The sequence below is a fragment of the Cetorhinus maximus genome, chromosome 4 (assembly GCF_964194155.1).
Source record: "Cetorhinus maximus chromosome 4, sCetMax3.hap1.1, whole genome shotgun sequence".
Taxonomy (NCBI): domain Eukaryota; kingdom Metazoa; phylum Chordata; class Chondrichthyes; order Lamniformes; family Cetorhinidae; genus Cetorhinus; species Cetorhinus maximus.
Window position 1 is genome coordinate 34,243,699 of NC_135882.1, and position 25,205 is coordinate 34,268,903.

At 42.0% G+C, this 25,205-nt stretch overlaps 1 protein-coding gene across 3 annotated transcripts in view; it reads right to left on the bottom strand.

Moving 5' to 3' along the window:
- zfpm2a (zinc finger protein, FOG family member 2a) overlaps nucleotides 1-25,205 on the bottom strand; it is a 975,862-nt gene that overhangs the window by 608,214 nt on the left and 342,443 nt on the right. For all 3 annotated transcript variants that reach the window (XM_078540069.1, XM_078540070.1, XM_078540068.1), the window contains exon 3: nucleotides 21,832-21,921. In XM_078540069.1, the coding sequence (XP_078396195.1) occupies nucleotides 21,832-21,921 (90 nt within the window). The remainder of the gene's footprint in view (nucleotides 1-21,831; nucleotides 21,922-25,205) is intronic.

Sequence of the window (25,205 nt, forward strand, 5' to 3'; positions counted from 1 at the left end):
AAAATTATCTAAATGTACACATTTTAAAAAGGCTTGTATCATAGTGCACATCAATTACACCTCAGATGGCATTTAAAGGAAAAACAATCATTTTCTGCTTTTTTTTTCCCAAAACTTGGTAACCTGGCTTCTTCCCAAGAGGATAATCAGGAGATTCATAAGCAGCTGCTAATATAAAGCATCAAGAGGCCAATGAACCATTCCCTTTTGCTCAGTCACAGGATTAGCAGTTTGCTGTTTCAGTGTTTTATTTTATGAACAAACTTTCTCAAGTAATGCAAATTAGCTCTAATTAACGTACGTGGTCTCAGAATGTACCTGTTTAGTGTAAGGGTTTATGATGTGGTGCACTCAAAATATGTGGCCTGGAGAGGAAAGCCAGATTAAATAAAAGTTCCACCACAGGAAAAGACAGCTTTCCTCAAGATCGACCCTTTCGCACCTATCAGGAAAGCTCTTTGAAACAAACATTTCCCAACTTATTAATACATTGTGCGTTAAATAGTGTAACAATTCTATCATTATGAAACAGCGTATCCTGTGATTTACTGGGAACAACAGCACAGATCTACTAGTTGTTTTAGTATTTTGAATTAATCCTTTTAGTTTAGAACCTGAGTATTGCTGAAAAAAAGAGACATGCTGTCGAAGCTTTCAGTTCAGTAATTCATATGGAGGGATTTTCCTCTCCCAAGTGTTCTATGCCACATAGCACAGCATAAAGAAGAAATGAATTCACTGATTTCCACCACTGAGTAGAGCATTCTGCGATGGGTAAAGTTACCGTGACCAGCTGTATCATAAAACTGCATGGGCTAAACTTAATCTGGTAAACCATTACCAAGTAACTCTGGCGTGATCTATGTTGCTGCAATTATTTAATTATATTTTAATGATATCTTACTCCCCACTAATCCTAACTTGGTACCTTGTTGGTATGGGGGTAGGGGCATGCCAAACAAAAAAAAACAAACAATGTTGAGAAATTCAATTGATTTCAATATTAAGATATAACTCTAAGGCCATATATCGTGCCATTAACTTGCAAGTCTCATATATTTCAATCTTCCTTTTTACAAAAAAAAAACCCTGAAGATGGCTTTATATTAATTTTATTCCTTTTAAATAAACCATGGGCATGATTTTAAGTTCATTGGGTGGGCACATGCCTGACCTGATCGTGTAAAATCACACGCGCTGATGTCTGGCGAGTGTCCCGATGTCATCGCACACTATCGCGATCTTTCAGTCGGCGGGCGCCTGCGAGAGTCAGCAGCATGCCCACCGACAGTTAAGAGGCCTATTACAGTCCTTAAGCAAGTAATTAATTTGTATTTTTTACTGCCCACTCAACCATTTAGTTGGTGGGCGAATGGGCCTGGTGGCCTTTGCATTTTTAACAAAACCTCATCCACGGGCGAGATGAGGTTTCCAACAGCAAATATAAAACAGGTAAAAAAATTTTGCCGTCATTTCAAGCATGTCCCTCTTCATGCAACTGAATCACATGTGGGGATGTTTATTTTATTTTTAAAATCTTTATTGGTCAGCGTCTAATTCTTCAGCTCCCTGAGGCAGCTCTGTGCCTACGTATGGGCAGCCTTCTGCGCTCGCCTCCTCACGCCCGCACCCTGGCAGCACTGAGTGTTTCAGCGTACCTTTCACGCTGGCTGGCCATTAATTGTCCAACCAATGTGAATCCACGGTCACAATCACAGGCGGCGGTCTGTTTTGTGACCACTCCTGGGGATGAGGGGAAAATCCTGCCCCATGTGTGAGCAGGGTTGGAGATGGTGATAACCATTGCCACTTTAACCACTGGTGGGGGCATTTTTTACTACTTCTCTCGCTGTAAAAATTAAATGGCAGTAGTGGAGAAGTGCACCAGAAATATATTTAGCTGAAATCCTGGAAACTAAAATAAAACTACTACCCTCCAAATGTGATGAATAAAATGTATTCCAATGAAACAGTTCTACAATTGTGCATTCCATAAATAACAGGCGTTTTCCTGGGTCTGCACATAGGCACTTTGGTAGCCTGGCTGCAACAAATATCAGAAATCAGTTGTGTCAGATTAACCTAAAATGGAGAAAGATCATTTACAAGGTCCATTTACAAGGGTGAGCTCTGGCCTGACCAAGCATAGACGTGGAACATTCCCTTTGTATAGTTTAGCCACGAATGTAGCATGTTGCTACATGTAGCATGAAAATTTACAGAGGGTTTTGGCCCATTAAAAATCTTAGTGTACTTCACCAAACAAAAAATTATTCGAATTATTTCTGCAGCTAAGTGAGCACAAATTACAATCAGGTTTTTTTCACAGAATCCATTGTTAAATTGGACAATGGCGTCCTCATAAAAATGTGATTTCAAATTGGTCACCACCCCCCTCCCCCCGCCACGAAAGGAAAGTCGTTGGAAGCAGACTCGCTCTGTGCAAGCCTGCCCTGTAGTCATAATACGCTGCTGGTGGGCCAAATTGGTGCACAGTGGGACTTCATCCCCAGTCAGGGGAGGAAGTCCCGTCCTCAGGAGTTGCCGACCAATCGAATTGGCTGGCAACCCCAGCAGTCCTGGCAATGCCAAGGGCTCAGTCGTGGGTGCTGCTGGGATTGTAACCAGTTCCAAGAAGGCAGCCGGATGGATCCCGGAGAGAGGTAAGTCTGGGTGTTGGGCTGGAGGGTTTGGCAAGCTAATGGAGGGTGTGGGAGGATGGAGGGGGTGGGCTTTGGAGACCAGGTCGGTAGGAAAGAAGGGGGTGCACTCTCTTAGGGGGGATGCCCCTATGCGCCAAGGGTAGCCCTCGAAGATAATACCCCGTTCCTTCCCACCCTTTTCAAAACTTGTTTAAAGAAAACCGGGCTGCCCACTCCTGCTCGCCAGCCATGCCAACCGCACTATGGCGTGGGCAGCCTAATATCGGGGTTAATTGGCTTGTTAACAAGCTCAGTTGACCCTTAATTATTTAGTTACATATGGCAGATGGGCTGCTGATTTTGGCGTCTGCCACCCTACCATGTTATAAGTGTGATCTTGGGGGTGGGTGGGAAGCTGGTCAGCTGGGCACCTGCCCTATTTTACGTGCCACCCCACCGAAAACACGCTGAGTAGGGGCAGGTAAAATTCAGCCCATTGACACTGGTAGTGGGCTGTAGAGCTAGGGTTTTAGCATTAGCATTTGTAATGTCTCACTTTGTGAATAAATCTAAAATTGAGTAAAGAATGACTATTTGTCCCCTCCTTCACCAACTGTCTCTAAGAAGCTGAACAGCAGTCACCTAAATGGTCACTACAGGCTCACCATTCAATTAAGGACGTTGGACAGTTCCTGATGCTGTCGGCCCAATCAGAGAGCTGGCAGTTCTGAAGCCTCAGCAGCCCCACCTGTGTCGGAGACCTGGAGGTGCCTCAAAATGGAGGTGCTCTTGTAGACATAAGTACAAATTAAAATTCAGGGTGGCTGGGGGTTGGTGGGAAGGGGGGGGAAGACCCCATCAATTGCAGGGCAAACACCTCTGGATGGCTCGTTGGATTGTTAGGACTGCCTTTCTTGTCCGCAGCCCTCTCTGTAGGGCATGGAGCCTCATGCACTGATGACCACACCCCCACCCCCACCACCCCCGAACTGTTACAAAGAGGTCACTGCCAATGAAAATATCTAGAAAATGCTGGCTGCCCCATGGGATAGCCCTTAATAGGGCCTTTAGCTTTGCAAATCAGTGGTGCCCCTCCTTGGAGCAGGTAGCAGCCGATCCACCTCACGACCTGCTGCTGCAAAACTTTCCTGGTGGAGGGACGGAGGGACTGTGTTGCAGAGCCATCCTGATGTAATTTCCTGCTATTTTACTGGTCCCCCTCGGTTCTGCCACTCAGGGGCCAATAGAATTCTACCCATTAACTCTGTGTCTCCCTGCACAGATGCTGCCAGAGTTGTTGAGTATTTCCAGCATTTTCTCTTTTTATTTCTGCTTTTAATAGTGTTGGTTGAGGGATAAATGTTGTCCATGACACTGTTATGTGATCTTTTACATCCACCTAAACAGGTGGAAAAGAGCTAACGTTAATAATTCACTCAAAGACAGCATCTCTAATAATAAACATTCACTCAAAGCGTGAGTACCAAAGAGTCAGTCTAGCTCATGCACTTAAGCCCTGGAATAGGTTTGAACACCACACCCTTCTGATTCAGATGGCTACTGGTCCCAGATAGGTAACTTTTAAACAGAAAAGCGCAATTATACAGTTAGTGAGATGTATAAAGTATCTGGCACCCAGCTGTTAATGGTAGCATTTTCTTTGCTATACATAGATTTAAAATTGGAAGGATCATAAGCATTTTATACTGTGGGTGATGTATATATTTAATGGAATAACATGCACCAGGCGCAAGACTTAATTATACAGATAGATAAAGAAACTGGATGTCCAATATTCACGTGTTCATGAGAAACGACTATAAAATAAAATTACAGTAATTAAGTCCAAAATTACCTTTCAAAAACAAAGCTACAGGCTTTCTTCAATGAACAAAAACCATTCAAAAAATTCAAAAGCACTTGTAGATACATAGCTAAGGATTTCAGTTATTTTATATAGAAAATTGTCAGCATGGTTGGCTTTATTCATATGTAAATGAGTAACTATCAAAAATACACACTGGAATTTTTTTTCTCTGAACTAAAATGAAAATTTCACGTGCACCTTTAATACCTGTGATTGTCATGTAGCTCCTGGTCATTTTGTCTGAAAAGCCATTCATTAGAATAGCCCTGAATTCAGTGCCAACCCAAATTAATCACAATTCCATCAGTATGCAATGACAACGAAGCAATCAGGAGTCAATCAGAAGGAAGGGGCCAAAAGGTGGGGCCAGCAGCAGGCCACTGTTGTTTTGCGGAACCAGGAAGGCTCCTTCAAATGCCACAAAAAAAAAAGTTTTGAAAGTTTTAAGGCATTTTTTTTGAATGGCCTCCAGCAGTCCCTTTGAAGATGAATGGCAGGCAGGCTCGAGGCCCAGGAGAACTAACTGGAGCTTATGCTAGACTTAGAAATAAGGCGGAATCATCCATGCCCGCTGGCATCAGGCATATTTGGTGGCGTGAGCTCCAGATGATGTCATAAACTATTAGCCATGCTCGAATGGTTTATGAGGTCAGCTGAATCCACAAACTATGCTCCATGTCCCAGACTGTGATCGGTGCTGTATTTTATTGAGCCAGTGAATCAACAGCTTGTGCTTCAGTGCCCCAGACTGCGATCCCAAGCTGTATCTCATTAACTTAGCCAGTGAATGCCCAGATTGCGCTCGAGTGCCGTATCTCATTAACTAAACCAGTGAATCTCCAGACTCTATTCCTGTGCTGTTGTTTAGCTTATAAAACACATATGAAGGTTTTTGTTGTGCCACTTAAGGTTGTTGTCTTTTGCTGCTCTGTGAAATTTTACTGCTATGAGTGGAGCCCATGCATGTGTTAATCTGAGACAGCAAAATGCAATGAGTGGCATCTAATCTTTTGTTTTAGACCAAGATATATAGAACCTTGCATATATTCATATATTAGTTATGTCATTGTATCAATGACTGCCCTTTCCATTGGGCTGAATTTAACAAATTTAAAACAGAAAGATTGCCACTCATGATTACTGTTCAATGATCTCTATGGGAAAAGTGTATTTATATGGATGCAAGTTGAGGACTATTAGTCAAGCCTAAACCCATGTATAGCCTATCAATGCTCACTCTCAGGGCCCACATATGACTGGTGAGGGACTGGATAGCCTGGAGTACTTTTGACTCATTCTCCAGATTTTAAGATAGGATAGGAGGACCACTTTCCCACCTGTTCCCCATCATCCTTGACTGCCCTATAGTTCAAAAATCTGTCTCTCAGCCTTGAATATATTCAATGACTCAGCCTTCACCTCCCTGGGACAAAGAATTCTAAAGAGTAGAAATTCCTCATCATCTCTATCTTAAATGAGAAAACTTTTATTCTGAAACTATGCCCCAAGTTCTGGATTCTCCCATGACAGGGGGACATTCCCTCAGCATCTACCCTGTTAGGCTTCCTCAGAATCTTACATGTTTCAATGAGATCACCTCTCATTCTTTGAAACTCCAATGAGTGTAGGCCCAACTTGCTAACCTTTCCTCAAAAGACAACCCCATCCTTCTAGGAATCAATCTAATGAATCTTCTCTAAACCACCTCCAATACAAATATATCCCTATTTAAATAACAAAACCAAAAGTGCATGCAAACTTCCTTACTTTTATACTCCATTCTTCTTTGCAATAAGAGCCAACATTCTATTTGTCTTCCTAACTACTTGTTAATGTTTTGTGTTTCATATACGAAGATACCCAGTCTTACTCCATTTAAATAATATTTTGTTTCTCTATTCTTCCGCCAAAGTGGATAACCTCACATTTTCCCATTTTATACTCCGACAAAATTTTGCCCATTCACTTAGCCTATTTATATCCCTTTGTAGACTCTTTTGTGTTCTCCTCACAACTTGCTTTCTCATCTATCTTTGTATGGCCAGCAAAATTGGCTAGAATACACTCAGCCCCCTCATCCAAGTCATTAATATAGATTGTAAGTAGGAAAGGCCCCAGCACTGATCCTTGTGACACCCGACTAGTTACAGTTCGCCAATCTAAAAATGGTCCATTTATCCAGACTCTGTTTCCTGTTAGTTAGCCAATCCTCTAACCATGCTAATATTTTACCTCCAATATCATAAGTTCTTATTTCGTGTAGTAACCTTATGCAGAATCTTATCAAATTCCTTTTGGAAATCCAAATACACTACATCTACTGGTTTTCTTTTATCTATCCTGCCCATTACATCTCCAAAAAGCTCTGATAAGCTTGTCAAACACTATTTTCCTTTCATAAAACTAAGTTGACTCTGCTGATTGTATTATGATTTCCTAAATGTCTGGTTAATATTTATTTAATAATGGATTCCAGCATTTTCCTAATGACTGATTTTAGGCTAACTGGCCTATAGTTTTCTACTTTCTATCTCTCTTTTATCTTGAATAAGGGTGTTCCTTTTGTGGTTTTCCAGTCTGCTGGGCCCTATCCAGAATTAAGGGAATTTTGGAAGATTGCAGCCAATCCATTCGCTAAGCAGGATTTTTAGCCCCATATTGAGGTGAGCATGGAAGCAGGGGCATGCAATAATTTGTGTCGCTGGTCGGCATTTCGATTTGCCAACACCATTTTGTCCCCAGATCATTTTCCTGGAGGTGGGATGGGGGTTGGCAGTGAAACCTGCCTGCAAATGATGGATAGCCAGATGAGGTAAGTAAATGGCCATTTCAGACCAATTAACAGAGGCCAACTAGAATTTTGCAGTTAGCCTGCTGGACCCCCAAGGAATAGGTAATAGGACTGCTGCCTGGAATCAGTCTTGTTTTAATCATCCTTTGCTGGTTTCTAAAATGTTCCCAATTTTTTGTCCCACCACGAAACTTCACAACATTTATGCCATTTATTTCAATTTGATACCATCCTTCCTGAGTTAGCCACAGGTGGTTCATCCTTCTTATGGAACCTTTCTTTCTCAATGGCATCTTTGTTGAGAAATGTGAAATATGTCCTTAAATGTCTGCCACTGCTTATCTACCATAACTTTTAATCTATTTCTCCAGTCCATTTTATCCAGCTCTGTCTTTATAACTTTGTAATTGCCTTTATTTAAGTTTAAGACACTGGTGTCATACCTAAGATTCTCACCCTCAAATTGAATGCAAAATTCTATTATGTTATGATCAGTCTTCCACTGAGGACCATTTACAATGAGATAATTAATTAACCTTGTCAGATTACACATTATCAGATCTAAAATAGTCTGTTCCCTGGTTGGTTCCACAAGTTATTATACTAAGAAACTATTTGGGATCCACTCTATGTACTTGTCCTCAAGGCTACTTTTGCGAATTTGATTTGCCAATCTATATGGAGATTAAAGTCGCCCACAATTATTACAATACTTTTGTTACAAGTCTCCATTATTTTTTGATTTATACTCTGACTTATAGTGTAGCTATTGTCAGGGGGTGGCTATAGACTACTCCCACCAGTGACTTCATTCCCTTGCTATTTCCTATCTCCAATCAAACTGATTCTACATTTTCATCTTCTGAGCCAAGATCATTACTCTACTGTACTAGCCCTACCTCATTTTCCTTTCTGCCTATCTTCAAAAATGTCAAGTACCTCTGAATATTCTGTTCTCAGTCTTGGTCACCTTGCAACCATGTATCATTTCATATCCATGTATTTCTATTTGTGCCAGCATCAACTTGTTATGAATTCTGTGTGCATTGAGATAAAGAGTCTTTAATTTTGTCTTTCTACCACTGTTCCCTACTCTGACCCTATTTTCTGGTGCACTGTTATGGTTGTATGCTCTGTCCCTTCCTGTCACAATCTGTTTATCATCACTCATATTGCTGCCCTGCACTATTACCTTGTCCTATCTCTTTAAATTTCTAAATTTTTCAGGAACGGGGCACAATCTTTCAGAGATAATAATAGAATGCTTAGTTATTTCTCCAGTGTACAAAGGGATCTCATAGCTGGTTTGAAAAATGTCCTTGGGGATCCATTCAAGAAGATACTGTTCTCATTCTAATGATTGTTTGGATACATTTCATACATTGCACACAAAGTTGAGACCACAAGTTTATCCATATTATGTGAGGTCATCATTGTATAATCAAGTTTACATCAATATCTAAACAAATATAAATTACTGCAGATGGTGGCAGTTATTCTCAAAAAACTTTTGAAAATATCAGAAACAATACAAACAAGCCTATTTTTCTTGAAGTACATTATTGTCTGTAAAGATCTTAAAAGGTACAATGTGTAATACAGGGCAGCCAGAGTTTGAAAAACTGAAAGCCATAGCATACAGCTTAAGAGACTCATCTTTTAAAACCGACAAATACTTTGTTGCTTAATTTTAGCAAAATTAATATTTTAACTTCATCTTGATTGCTTGGAATGTAAAAACTATCTCACAGCAAAAAGATTAATTGGAGGTCACCGAGGCCTTTGTGGGGAAGTACATTGCCTGGTGTGGTGTTAGGTCACATAAGTCACATGCTTTCACAGCAGCTAGGTCAAAGTCAGGGGAGCTATAATTGGTCTCAGAATCTCCAAGATAGAGCAAAAGATATCATTCAGGACCCCACGCTTAATCACTTACCAGTGATCCTTGCAGAAAAGTGTGGCTACTGAGTAAGAACAGAATCAGGCTCAGCCATTATAACTTCCTGTTGAATAGTCTACCGGCATTCAGGGGGTAGTTTTCCAATTTCAAACTCCGGCAGGGAGCCTTTCCCACCCTGAACTTATTTGGTGCTCTGCATTAATTTAAATGGTCAGAAAATTGTGTGCAGCTTAATTTCTAATAGCACTACCAGTTAGAGAGGCTCCCATCCAGGAGCACACAATTGGGAAAACACTCTATTTAGTGTGAAGGCTCACATTTGAAGAATGGCCACATGGCTAAAGTACCAAAGGGCTTTGAGTACTATACTGCATAATGGGTGTACACTTTCAGGAAACAAAACAGGAGAAAATTAGAGACACAAATTGGCAAGAGGGAAAAAAAAGTCACTCTTTTAAAAGTAGTTATAAGTAAATGAGAGTTGCTTCAGTATTATAAAGCTTACTGGGTGGAAAACTTCCAGCTAAAAGCCCTTTCATATTTAGCAGTCCACTTTGAATCCAGTTCAGACTTATTGCAATTTTTAAATTAGATAGTATTATGAAATTCAGTCAGCTGAATACTACAAATGTTTCACAAAGTTGACCCATGAGTGCCGAACACAGAGGCCAGAATTTTTCGCTCGTCGGGCGGGTGTGCCCGACCCAAACAAGCATAAAATGACGCACGATGACATCGGGCAAGCGCCTCGATGTTATCGCACACTTGCACGATATTTCGGTCGGCAGGCACGCGTGGAAGTCGGACCCACGCCCACTATTAATTAAGCAGCCTATTAAGGCCCCTTAATTGACTCAAATTTTTTGCTGCCCATCCAACTGTTCGGTTGGTGGACAGGCAAAAAGGCCAAGTGGCCTTTGCATTTTTGGCGAAACTTCATCCACAGGCAGGATGAGGCTTCGACCAGTGATTTAAAAAAATGTTTAAACTTTTAACACTTATATTTAACACGTCACTGCTCATGTGACATGAAAGAACATGTTTTCATTATTTTTAATATGTTTGTTTTTATTGTTAAAAATCTTTAGCTCTCTGAGGCAGCTCTGTGTCTCAGGGAGCTTTTACTGCGCACACCCTCGCGCATGCACACACTTCCGCGCTCGCGCTCCTCCCACCCCCATGCTGGCAGTGCTGAGTGCTGCAGGGTGTGTTTCACGCTGGTTGGCCGTTCTTTGGCCAGCCAGCGTGAAATCCATGTCAGGGCCTGATCGCGGGCAGTGGTCCGCTTCGCGACCATCCCCGGGCCTGCCCGCCACGCCCACCCGAGGGCAAAATTTTGCCCAGAAAGTTTTGCAAAATCTCTGTGAAAATACCAAAGGGGAATTTGCACATCTCCCATAGTTTGTTTCAACATTCTTAGTTCAACTAATAGTTAAATCCGAATTTAAACTTATACATGCAGTGATAGGATTTTAGATTATAACTGATACTCTTGGAGATAATTCCATAGCAGCATGCAAATCTTCATTATTGGTGGTCTGCACCCATTTCAGTTTGGTACAGAATTTTGAAGTGCAGTTCAAGCAGCCATTATGTAATTTAATTAGATATGGAATCATACATGAACAATCTTGAATTGCTCCTTCAGTCTTGCACAGGATGAAAGTTATACCTTTCTATCCCTCTCTCTCTCTCTCTCCGGGTCCTTAGTGAAAGAAGTTAGGACCACTTTCAATCCAATCTTTAATGGACACACATCCATTACATAAAATTGCACACAACTTTGTCACAGAAAGCCAAGAACAATTGGCTTTGCAAATTGTGCAGAATAGAAATGTCACTGTGCAGCAGTATGCATTCTCTTCTTAGGTTGAGATTGAGGTATATTGTTGAGGTAGAATCAGTGGAGTTTTATCCTGTCATACACCTGATTTGGGTATACCTGATAATGTGGATACAGTGTGTGAAATGTGGAAAAAAAATTTCTTCTCCAATGCAGATCTCTCTCATCAGGAGAAAAATAAAACTTTTGCACAATGTAATAATTACGAAAGCTGTAGTGCATTGTAAAATGTGCTTTTACTGAAACAAAGACTTGAACCAATTAATATAAACAAAACGGCACAGTCATCTTCAAAAGCAAGGGCATAACAGGGGCAGAGAAAACACAAGAGGAAATCCTGAGCCAGTAACTCATCCAAAACTCAATCATCTGCGGTACCTTGCACTATTTACAGCAGACCATTCCAGGTGCCGATCGGCCTTAGTAGTCATGTACACATCCACCAGAACCCTACCAAACACCACAGAAGATGAACATGGCCAACTTCACCTCGAAGAACAAACAAGAGACAAATGAGCTACTGAGTGTTGTAAAGTGTATAACTTGTAAAAATGTGGGTGTGAATTTTAAAGAATCTCCTTTTATTGCACAATTTTAAACAATTCAGTGGAGTTTTCTCCTACCGGTGTACTTCAGAATCCTATAGAATTATTTGGTCCATTGTGCCAGTGCTGGTTCTTTGGTACGGTTATCCAATTAGTTCCATTTCCCTGCTCTTTTCCCATTGCCCTGTAATTTTTTTCACTTTAAGTTCTTATCCAATTGAGTCTTCTTCCATCGTATTTTTTAGCAGTGCAACCCAGATCACAGTGACTCATTGTCTGAACACAAGTTTCCTCATGTAACCTCTAGTTCTTTTACCAGCTACTTAAAATCGATGTCCTCTGGTTACTGTTCCGTCTACCACTGGAAACAGTTTCTCCTTATTTACTCTATCAAAACCATTCATGATATTGGACATCTCTACCAAATCTTCTCTTGACCTTATCTACTCTAAAGAGAACATCTCCAGGTTCTTCTGTCTCTCCGCATAAGAGAAGGCACGCATCCCTGCTACCATTCTAATAAATCTCTCTGCACCCTCTCTAAGGCCTTGACATCTTTCCTAAAGTGTGGTGTCTAGAATCAGGGTTGAGTGTTTCGTCTTTGGTGAAATGCAAATGCTTCTAAGCCACTCCAAATGAGTGGAATTTTAAAATTATTGTGAAATAAGCAGTTCTAATACCTCAGAAAAGATCCAATTATCTTAGTCTTGAGAAGTTTAAAATCATTGGAAGGTTAGGTATTTATGTTTATACTGGGATTTCAGCAACTAAATGTTATATTCAAGCATAATCTAATTTACTGGAAAACAGTTTAATCCACATTTAGAAATGATGAAAGTAGGGAGGGGGTAGGGAAGAGAAGGAGGAAAAGCTAAAGAGAGATAAAAAGAAAGAGAGAACTACTGTGAAGATACTATGCAGTCACGCAAACAGTACACAAATCAACTCTGAAGAAGAGTCATACGGACTCAAGATGTTAACTCTGTTTCTCTCTCCACAGATGCTGCCAGACTTGCTGAGCTTTTCCAGCATTTTCTGTTTTTAATCACACAAAAAGTACTCCTATTACATGCAGTAACCACTTCTTAAATTCAACCCCCTCGAATTAAAGTTCTGTCTTCAATGAGTTCGGATAATTTTAAAATTTACCTATCAAATAGCATACTTTGGTTTGCAAGGATAAAATGTCCAACCAGCAATAATAGTGAGTGAGAAAGATTTTAACAAAGAAGCTTTTCTCATCTAAAAACATTTTGTTGACAATGCAAAATTAAATCCTAGCCCCGACAGGGTATAGGGAATATTGATGAAAGAAGCTATTAAACTTCACTTGAAACTAGGTGGACCATGTTTATCAATTCAGATTTTGAAGCCACTTTTATATTGTGCTAGTGCTGCCAACTTCCAACATGCAGATCCTCTATGGCCGGTGGTATAGCAGACTGTAAAAGTGGTTTAAACACGCCTTATGTGAATCATTGCCTTTACTTTTACCATAGTCTCACTCATAAACCAAGTTTCTTACCAATATTAACAGAACAGAGAAGAAGCTGAAATCTAAGTCTTAAAGAGAATAATGACCAAAGTCACTGATAACTTAATAACTGATAGTTCAAAGTGAGCTGGGGTACTATGAGAACATGAAGAAATGGAGACACAATGCAGGCACTCCCAAGTGTTTGGTCCACCTGGAGAGCGCTTCAACATTAACAAGAGGGCCTACTGCAAGTACCTGATGGGCCTCTATACCCAAGACGATTACTTCACCCTGGCTGCCGACTGCGAGAGTAGGCCGGAGAGCTGGTAGTAGGTGCTACTGGAGCTGCAAAACAGGGACAAGGTGCCTGAGGAGCAGGGGGACCAAAAAGAGGGATGAGGAAGTCCCTGTTTCAGCCACCAACATTGATGGCTGGGCAGTAGGAGAGGACAAGCTGAAAGTCTCCTGGGACTGGCCAGAATTGTGATTTCAGAAGCAGCAAGCACGGGAGATGGAACTGCTCCTCCAATTACAGATTCAGTTTCTCCCACGCTCGCTGTTCCAGCTCCACCAATCACGGATTCCCTCTCACCCGCCCTTGGTGCTCCGCTAATCAAAGATTCTGTATCTGGAGAGGCAGCATAAGTAAGAAGGAGGGAACCCATGATTGGAGGAGCTGGAGCAGCCAGTGTGGGAGAAACAGAATCTCTGATTGTAAGAGCAGCTCCATCTATTCCACACTCGCTGCTCCTCCAAATACAACTCTAGCCACTCCTGTTTTCACTGACAGCAGAGTTGTGATTTTTTTAAGCCCTGTACCAGCCTGAAAGAATATGTTTAAAGTGGCAGATTTCCAAATGCCAATGTCAGAAATCGTCCAGATGGCATAATGTTACATCCCTGTAGAATTGAGGGCTAACTGTGCTTTGTAAAGGTTTGGCATAACCTCCTTGCTTTTGTACTCTATGTATGCCTCTATTTATAAAGCCCAGGAACGAGTGTTTTTTTTAAAACAGCCTTCTCAACTCATCTTACCACAGTCAAAGATTTGAGTACATAAGCCCCAGATCTCTTTGTTCCTGCACCCCCTTTAAAATTTTATTATTTATTTCAAATTTCCGCTCCTCATTCTTCCTTACTTCAAATTTCACTGCTTTAAGTTTCACCTTCTCTGTGTCTGCCCACGTCAACAGTCTTCTGAAGTCTGAATATCCTTCTGAAGTCTGTTACCAGCCTCCCCATTGTTTACCCAATTGACAAGTTTCATGTCTTCGGCAACCTATGCATTGGTAATACCACCAATTGCTGGTGCACACTGCTGTAAATCACATAAACCAGAAATAGATAGCATAACATAGGTAACAAAAATTAATGTCACTGCTGATTCTCCAGAATATTTAAACTTTAATAATGGATATTTTTACTGAACTACAATTAAACTCTACTCAAAAACACACTAAAATTATCAAGGTAACATATTCAACCCCACAGGTCCCAGCAGGGAGCTACCCTCTCATAGAGCACATGTTAAAGTGAGAACACTGTATTGCCAGTTCTCTAACACATTCCCTTTCCACCATGGCTCTCACTAAGATCACTAAATTTATCCTTCATGTTTCACTCCTCTTCTGAAACCATTATATTTCATAGTAAACACTCACATTTCTTAATACATTATCAAACAAGCAAAATATATTCAAATTAGACTTTGTGTGGTACAATAGGATAGGTTGAAAAGCCAACAAAAAAAAGAAATTAGACACAGAAACCTCAATGAGGTCCCATTAGTGCTTATTCTCCACATGAGCAGCAGTGCTAATTTCATGTGGCTATTGTGTTCCCACAACACTTTCACACCCTAACCTGCCTACCCCTTCCTTTAACCATCTATCTGATCTATTCTGAAATGAATGTTTCTTTTCAAATTTCCATTTTATCCACCTATGGAGTGGAAACATGTCTTTTATCATAGAACAATAGGATGGTTACAGCGCAGAAGGAGGCCATACCGCCTTTCGTGTCTGTGCTGATGAATAATTCAAATTACACAATACTAAAGGTCTGTAATTGATTCCCCCTCTTTTTAAATTCTCTTTTCTTTACCCCTCCAAGACCCTTTCCCTGTCATCATACCTTCTTTCATTTCTCCCCTTTAAGGTACGCTGCCTTCACAAATCAAAACTACTCAAACTGGGCATCTATAAGGGGCTGTGGGCAATCAGCAGTTGCAGAATTGTACTCAACCACAATCTGTAACTTCATGGTCCAGCATATAGCTCACTCTACCATTACCATCAAGCCAGGGGAGCAACCTTGGTTCAATGAGATATGTAGGAGAGCATGCCAGGAGTAGCACCAAGCATACCAAAGAATGAGGTGTCAACCTGGTGAAGCTACAATACAAGACCACATGCATGCTAAACACAGAAACATCATTCTATAAATATAGTGCTAAGTGATCCCTCAACCAACTGATCAAATCAAAGCTCTGCAGTCCAGCCGCATCCAGTCGTGAATAGTGGTGGATAATTAAATAACTAGCGAGAGGGAGAGGTTTCAAAAACATCTCCATCCTCAGTGATGGGAGAACCCAGCACATCAGGGCAAAAGAGACGGCTGAAGCATTTGCAACCACCTTCAAATAGAAGTGCCGGGAGGATAATCCATCTCGGCCTCCTGAGGTTCCCACTATCATAGGTGGCAGTCTTCAGTCAATTCCATTCACACCATAAAAAACAGCTCACGGCACTGGATAAAGCAAAGTTGATGGGCCCTGACAACATCCTTGTTAAAGTACTGAAGGCATGTACTTCAGAACTAGCTGTGCCCTTAGCCAAGCTGTTCTGGTACAGCTACAACACTGGCACCTACCTGACAGTGTGGAATATTTCCCGGGTATATTCTGTCCACAAAAAAAACAGGACAAAAATAATCCAGCAATTATTGTCCCATCACTCTACTCTTAATCATTATCAAAGTGATGGAAGATGTCATTGACAATGCTATCCAATGACATTTACTCAGCAACAATCTGCTCATCATTGTTGAATTTGGGTTGCGCCAGAGCCACTCAGCTCCAGACCTCATTACAGCCTTGATCCTAACTTGGGCAAAAAGAACTAAATGGCAGAGGTAAGGTAAGAATGACTGCCCTTGACATTAAGTGTGGTATCAAGGAGCCTTAGCAAGATTGAAGTCAATGCAAATCAGGGGAAAAGTTCTCCATTAGATGAAATCCTACTTAGTCCAAAGGAAGATGGTTATGGTTGTTGGAGGCCAATCATCACAGCCCTGGGACATCACTGCAGGAGTTCCTTAGGGTAGATGTCCTAGGCCCAACCATCTTCAACTGCTTCACCAATGATCTTCGCTCCAACATAAGGTCAGAAGTTGGAATGTTCATTGATGATTGTACATCAATGTTCAGTACTATTCACAACTCCTCAGATACTGAAACAGTCCGTGTCCATTTGTAGCAAGACCTGGACAACATTCGGACTTGGGCTGATAAGTGGCAAGTGACATTCGCACCACATAAGTGCCAGGCAATGACAATCTCCGACAAGAGAGAATCTAACCATCTTCCCTTGACATTCAATGGATTTACCTTCACTGAATCTCCCACCATCAACATCCTGAGGATTAGTAATGTCCAGAAAGCTAACCGGACCAGCAACATAAATACTGTGGCTGCAAGAGCAAGAGGCTCAGAATTCTGTGGCAAGTAACTCATCACCTGACTCTCCAAAGCCAGTCCACCATCTACAAGCCACAAGTCATGAATGTGATGGAATACTCTCCACTTGCTTGTTGAGTGTAGCTCCAATAACACTCAAGAAGCCCAGCACTATATAAGGCAAAGCAACCTGCTTGATCGGCACCCCATCCACCACCTTAATCATTCACTCTCTCTACCACTGGTGCATGATGGCAGCTGTGTGTATCATCTACAAGATGCACTGCTGCAGTGCACCAAGGCTCCTTCCAAAGCACCTTTCAACTAACAATCTCCACCACCTAGACAAGGGCAGCTGACGTCTAGGAACACCACCACCTGCAAGTTCCCATCCAAGTCACACACCTTCCTGACGTGGAAGTATATCATCATTCCTTCACTGTCACTGACTCAAAATCCTGGAACTCCCTCCCTAACAGTACCCTACAGTGGTTCAAGAAAACAGCTTACCACCAGCTTCTCAAGGGCAATTAGGGGATGGGCAATAAATGCTAGCCTCGCTAGTGATGCTCACATCCCAAGAATAAATTTTTAAAAATCCCAGCCTTTGAGTGCTCCTCAACCTTCCTATTCTGTTGCTGCCATCCCTGGCTTGACTCTCTCTTAGAAATATCTACAACTTCTCTCTGTGCCTCTCCAGGCATCCTCCAAAGGCCCACTGAGGTGCTCGTCGCTGCCTCCTTACAAGCAGCAACCCCCACTGCTTCATACTACTCTCTGCCTGACCTACCCACCCAGAACATAGGCTGAGGGCTGATCTTGCCAATATCCTCCCTCCCTTGAACCTACCCAGTTCTGATATCGTGGACTCTGCTAGCGGATTAGAACTCACCAACCGCTATTCATCTCCTTCCAGAACAGACATTCACTTGTGAACAAAGTGCTTGAATTCCATGAACTTATTGTGGATGACGTTAATGGAAATCTGGCTGAGGGATAATGACATCTTCCTCTTAACAGAAGTCTCCCCACATTTTATCATTTGCCTCAACCAGACTATTGCAGTGGTGGTGTGGTTCTTATCACCAAACCAGACCTTGGTCTGTTCCCTTACCCCTTTGGCACTCTCCACTCTGAATATCTCATTCAAAATCCTCATTCTCCACTGCCCACCCAATTACTCTGCCGATTTTCTCAACAAACTATCACCACTGTTGTCCTCCCTAGCACGTACACGGATAACTTCTCATTTTAGGTTACTTCAACCTCCAATTCATCATATTCTCTCCCCTCCGTGTAAACTACCCAAACTTTATTCACAACCATAGCTTAGAGCTTGCCATCTCACATACCCTCGCTACTCCCACAATACCAATCACTTTCCTGGACCACTCTTCACCCACACCTCACTTCCCGAGCCACAGACTCCATCCCTTTCCCTGGCAACTGTTGAGCCTGAACCAGGCTGTTCGCAACCTTGGTGTTATATTTTATCCCGATGTGAGCTTTCAACAACAGCAGTAACTTATATTTATATAATGCGTTTAACATAATGAAATATCCCAAGGTGCTTCACAGGAGCATTATAAAACAAAGTATGATATTGAGCTACATTAGGAGATAGGTCAGAAGACCAACAGCTTAGTCAAAGCAGTGGGTTTTAGGATATGTCTTAAAGGAGGAAATTGAGGTAGAAGAGGCAGAGAGTGTAGGGAGGGAATCCCAGAGCTTGAGGCCTAGACAACTGAAAGCATAGCCACCAGTGCTGGTGCAATTATGATTGTGAATGCAGAAGAGGCCAGAATTGCAGGAGCACAGGTATCTCAAAGAGTTGTGGGGTTGGAGATGATTACAAAGATAGGGAGGGGCAAGGCCATAGAGGGATTTGAAGACAAGGTTGAGAATTTTAAAACCAAGGCATTACTTGACTGGGAGCCAATGTAGCTTAGCAAGGACAGGGGTGATAGGGGAATGGGACTTGTTGTGAGTTAAGACACGGGAAGCAGAGTTTCAGATGAATGCAAGTTTACGAAGAGGAGATTGTGGGAAACCAGCCAGGAGTGATAAGAATAGTCCAGTCTAGAGGTAATGAAAGCAAAAGTGAGGGTTTCAGCAGCAGATGAGCAGAGACAGAGGTGAAGTCGGGTGGTGTTACAGAGGTCCAAATACGTAATCTTAGATACGGCACGAATATGAGGTTGGAAATTCACCTCAGGATCAAATGTGACACCAAGGTTGTGAACAGACTGACTGAATCTCGGACTGTTGTGAGGGAGAGGGATGGAGTTAGGGGACAAAGTTGTGAGCCGGGGCCAAAAACAATGGTTGCTCAGTTTCAATTTCAAGCACATATCTGCACCATCGGCCCATTTCTACCTCAGTAACATTACCCAATTCTGCCCTTGCTCATTTAGTACCTGAAACCTTCTTCCATGCCTTTGTTACCTTTGGACTTAATTATTCCAAAGCACCCCGAGCTCTTCTCCTACATTATACCCTTAATAAATTTGAGATCATCCAAAACTCTCCTGCCCTTGTCTTAACTTGCACCAAATCCTATTCATCTCTGTCGTCTCCTCCATCCCAACAGCCCTCAGAGATACATGTGCTCCTCTAATTTTGGGCTTTAGAGCATCCCCAATTTTAAAAGTTCCACACCACTGGTGGCCTTGCTTTCAGCTGTTCAAGCCCCAAGTTCTGGAATTCCCTCCCTAAAGCTTCTTTCCTCCTTTAACACAGCCCTTAAAGCCTACCTCCTTGACAAAGCTTTTGGTTATCTACAACAATGCAGTTTGGTATCAAAGTTGTTTTATAATGCTTTTGTGAAGCCTCTGCATCTTTTATTGCGTTTAAAGTTGCTCCATGACAAATTGTTGTTTTTGTTTATTTTAATTCTTTCATGAGATGTAGGTGTTGCTGGCTAGGCAAGCATTTATTGCCCATCCCTAATTGCCCTTGAGAAGGTGGTAGTGGGCTGCCTTCTTGAGCTGCTGCAGTCCATGCGGTGAAGGTACACCCACAGTGCTGTTAGGGAAGGAGTTCCAGGATTTTGAACCAGCGACAGTGAATGAATGGTGATATAGTTCCAAGTCAGGATGGTGTGTGGCTTGGAGGGGAACTTCCTGGTGGTGGTGTTCCCCTGCATATGCTGCCCTGCCCTTCTAAGTGGTACAGGTCGCTGGTTTACAAGGTGCTGTTAAAGGAACCTTAATAAGTTGTTGCAGTGCATCTTGGTGATAGTATTGTTGGAGCTGCATTCATCCAAGCAGGTGGAGCGTATTCCATCCCATGCTTGACTTGTGCCTTGTGGGTGGTAGGCAGGCTTGTAGAGTTAGGAGGTGAGTTGCTCTGTGCAAAATTCCCAGCCTCTGACCTGCTCTTGTAGCCACAGTATTTATATGGCTGGGCCAGTTCAGTTTCTGGTCAATGGTAATCCCCAAGAAGTTGATAGTGGGGTACTCAGCAATGGTAATGCCATTGAATGTCAAGGGAAGATGGTTGGATTTTCTCTTGTTGGAGATGGCCATTGTCTGGCACTTGTGTGGCGTGAATGTTACTTGCCACTTAACAGCCCAAGCCTGAATGTTGTCATATGAAGATGGACTGCTTCAGCATCTGAGGAGACATGAATGATGCTGAACATTATGTAAGCATCAGCAAACATCTTCACTTCTGACCTTATGATGGAGGGAAGGTCATTGATGAAGCAGCTAAAGATGGTTGAGCCTAGGACATTACCCCAAGGAACTCCTGCAGTTATACCCTGGGGCTGAGATGATTGACTGCCAACAACCACAGCCATCTTTCTTTGTGCCAGGCATGATTCCAACCAGTGGAGAGCTTCCCCCTGAATCCCATTAACACCAGTTTTGCTAGGGTATCTTGATGCCATACTTGGTCAAATGCTGCCCTGATGTCAAGGGCAGGCACTCTCACCTCACCTGGTGAGTTCAGCTCTTTAGTCCATGTTTGGACCAAGGCTGTAATGAGGTCAGGAGCTAAGTGGCCCTGGCGGAACCCAAACTGAGCATCACTGAGCAGGTTATTGCTGAGTAAGTGCCGCTTTATAGCACTGTCGACAACCTTTTCCATCTCTTTGCTCTTCGAGAGTAGACTGATGTGGCGGTAATTGGCTGGGTTGGATTTGTCCTGCTTTTTGTGGACAGGACATATCTTGGCAGTATCGATGGTGGGGGAAGAATTGAGACCAGGGACACAACACTCTTAGTTGAGAATTACTGTGCCCTGGCCTTTAGTTGGGGATATTGGTCTCACCTCATGAAAACTGGTGGAAGTAGGGTCTACCTGGAGGGTGCAGGCCAGGTTTGGGGCTTGAACACCCAGGTTAAGGGTGTGTGTAAAATTTTATTTTACTGATTAAAGTTGTCATTTAGTCAGCCAAAATGTTCTCTTGCAGGGTTAAAGGTGGAGTGAGAGCCCAGCACCTCCTCTGGAACAGTCAACTTACACCAATGTTTTTGGAACCTTCAGCCAGAGTTGGGGAATAGGCACCCCCAAAGCCCTGAGGGCACAATCCTGGAGGCACTTCTCCTGGCCCCCATGAACTATGAAGGATCAGGTTCAGAGTTCTTTGGTATATGGAAATTTTCTTTGGTCACTGTTTTTTGACAGGCACTTCAGCAGCTCCAATTTGGTTTCAGTCTTGATGGACTTCACGCATTTGGATCAAATTGATGAGAATTATTAAAACTTGGGTTGAATCCCTTAAATGCAGTTTAAAAAAAGGCTGATTTTCTTCGTGCACAGAGTTGGTCAGAGTCAGACATCTATTTTTACCACTTTAGTAATTGGTTTGGCAAAAACAAATTTCCTCTCCTCAAATGAGAGTATCCTCAGTTTTTAAAATGGCACTTATAGTACATCACACAGCACGTTATGTGACCTTCTATGTCTGCTACATATTAATACAAAGATTCAAAAGCAAATTCAACACAAGCCTTTTTTCCCCAGGGCTTAGGATACAAATTTTAACAATCAGCCACAACAGGTAATTTAATCCTCTTACAAAATATCATTCAGAATAGCAGCAAAATAGAAATAAAAATAGATGGTGGAATGCTGAGATGTACCTGGTCCATTCCAGTCTTCCAGCTCCAAATTAGATCGGCCTGGCTTTTCCCCATCTGATTCTGCTGTTTCCCTACTGCCATCTTCATCACCTAAATAACAAAACACAATGCTCAAAGTTGACTAGTATGGGTAGAATAACAGTTTACAGTAAATGTGTCCCCTTCATGAAACGTACAAAAAGCTGTAGTTAGATAGATAGATCAGCAATCAATTTTTTGAGATGCTTATTCACCAACGCACCTTTCTTTTCTTTACATAAGGGCTTCTAATTGTCTTCGAATGTAGTGAAACTTTGATTACGGTATTAAATTGTTACTATGGATGTTTGTCAATAAATTAGTTCATTTTTTTCAATAGATCAAATATTCAAAGAAAAAGGAAAGGAAAATTCCAACTGGTTACTATCTGTGATAGTATTAGTCATTATCATTAGATAGCAGAAATCCATTAGTACAATAATTTTGTAGCAAATCTTTAAGTCTATTTTTGCATGAACCCATTCATAAATTTAGATTGTAGTACAAGGGTAAGCAAATTATTGTAATTATAAAGGAGAGACAAAAAGTCAATTGGTAAACGCAAGCCTTTCCTCTAATTCTTGCACAAATGTGATAGTTGTCATTACTTCCGTACATCATTATTAATGATTACAGTAGCATAATGGTTATGCTACTAGCTATGCAATCCAAAGGCCTGGACTAATGGTCCAGAGACATGAGTTCAATCTCATCACAGTATATTCAGTTAATTAAATAAACCTGGAATAAAAAGCTAGTATCAGTAATAGCAATCATGAAACTACTGGATTGTGGTAAAAGCACATCTGATTCACTAATGCCCTTTAAGGAAGGAAATCTTCCATCCTTACCTAGTTTGGCCTATAATGTGTCTCCAGACCCACAGCAAAGTGGTTGACTCTGAAGTGCCATTCAGTTGCATCAGAAACCATTACCAGTGGTAAAAGGTTCTCCTTTTCAAGGGCAGTTAAGATGGGCAATAAATGCTGGCCTTGCCAGTGATTAACTCATCTAATGAGTAATTTAAAAAAACTCAATCAAGCCCAGAAAGGGGGTGGAACAATCATTCATGGCCTACTTCCTTTTCATCTGTGCCTCTGCTACTTTAGACAGCAGGGTGTGGAATACTGCCAGAACTAGAAATCAGCACTATACTCTCACCTAAGTGAGGGAAATCAAATGGATGTTATTTTGGAGAATCAGTTTGCCAAGTGAAGGAGCTCGATTCAAAGTAATAGCTTTAATAAACTATTGTTCTACTGTTATAGCCCAAAGTTCCTGTGTGGAAATATCTTAACTTTAATAAGCATCAACCCATTTAAAATCAGGAACTAGCTATGTGGAAAATCATGGTCACAAACTCATGTCTAATCACTTAAGCATTTCTGAGAGTGGTCCTTCAGTAAGATGATGCTCAGAATTAATCTCTACTCAAGTAGCTCAAGTAGATGAATAACTTTTACTCTACTTGATGAATACTAATGGTATGTACTGATGGTGTGTACATATGTCACCTTCTCATTTGTAATAGAGAACAAGCATTGCTGGTCAAGCTGTTAATGGGAACATCTTTTTTAGGTCCCAATTTATAACTCCATAGAATGGAAACTAATACTAGCATTTAACCTGCCATTTACATTTTGGAACTACTACTAAGCATTAATTTTTAATGAATGTTATTTAGCCCACAATTTTTGTCTGTTTCCCAAATGCTGTAAAATTGCTGTGGACTGAATTGCTTCTGCGTGCTAAATCTCTGAAGATGTGTTTTAGTTATTAATCTTGTTATTGCCACTATAATCACTTGTTAAGAACCTAAGACTCCATATTCCAAAGATAATACAGTGCATGTGCAATGAGCTGCTAGTCCTCATATTGAATCAGTATTATTGTAAAAGGTGAAAGGTGAACTGCTGAGCACTTGACCTTCAAGTTTTTTTGATACTACTAATATAAGGCTCAGTAGCACTTCAGTTGGCAGGACCAGCAAGAGAGGGAGGAAATCCAACTGCATGTTATTAAGTTGTGTTGGTACGCAACAAAGCAAATGGAAACAAAGGGCTAGATTTTCATCTGCAAGGTGGGAGTTGGGAAATATGCTGGCTTGGTGTACTCACCTTGGGAGAAAATGCAGAAAGGTGGGATTTTCATTTCAGGGGTGGGGGGCAGGTGGTAACTGGAGTTGGGCCCGCCTTCCCCCAGAAAGAGTTCGGAGGCAGCCATAGAGGCTAATTTTAAAAAAATTAATAAATTAATAAAATTATTAAAAATTTATTAATTTTGCTTCCAATTTCCATTTTCACATGGTCCATCTCCGACACTTCCCTTCCCTTCCTTGACCTCTCTGTCTCAATTTCTGGTGATAGACTGTCCACCAATATCCATTACAAGCCTACCGACTCCCACAGCTACCTTGACTACAGCTCCTCACACCCTGCTTCCTGTAAGGACTCCATCCCATTCTCTCAGTTCCTTCGCCTCCGTCGCTTCTGTTCTGATGATGCCACTTTCAAAAACAGTTCCTCTGACATTCCTTCTTCCTTAACCGAAGTTTTCCACCCACGGTGGTTGACAGGGCCCTCAACTGTGTCCGGCCCATCTCCCGCGCATCCGCCCTCACACCTTCCTCTCCCTCCCAGAAACATGATGGGGTCCCCCTTGTCCTCACTTATCACCCCACCAGTCTGCGCATTCAAAGGATCATCCTCTGCCATTTCCGCCAACTCCAGCATGATGCCACCACCAAACACATCTTCCCTTCACACCCCCGGCGGCATTCCGCAGGGATCATTCCCTCCGGGACACCCTGGTCCACTCCTCCATCACCCACTACACCTCAACCCTCTCCCACGGCACCTTCCCATGCAACCGCAGAAGGTGTAACACCTGCCCCTTTATTTCCCCTCTCCTCACCGTCCAAGGGCCCAAACACTCCTTTCAAGTGAAGCAGCATTTCACTTGTACTTCCCTCAATTTAGTCTACTGCATTCGCTGCTCCCAATGCGGTTTCCTCTACATTGGAGAGACCAAACGCAGACTGGGTGACCGCTTTGCAGAACACCTTCGGTCTGTCCGCAAGCGTGACCCAGACCTCCCTGTCGCTTGCAATTTCAACACTCCACCCTGCTCTCATGCCCACATGTCCGTCCTTGGCCTGCTGCAATGTTCCAGTGAAGCTCAACACAAACTGAAGGAACAGCACCTCATCTTCCGACTAGGCACTTTGCAACCTTCCGGACTGAATATTGAGTTCAACAATTTTAGATCATGAATTCTCTCCTCCATCCCCACCCCCTTTCCGATCCCCCTTTTTTCCAATAATTTCTGTAGATTCTTCTTTTCCCACCTATTTCCAT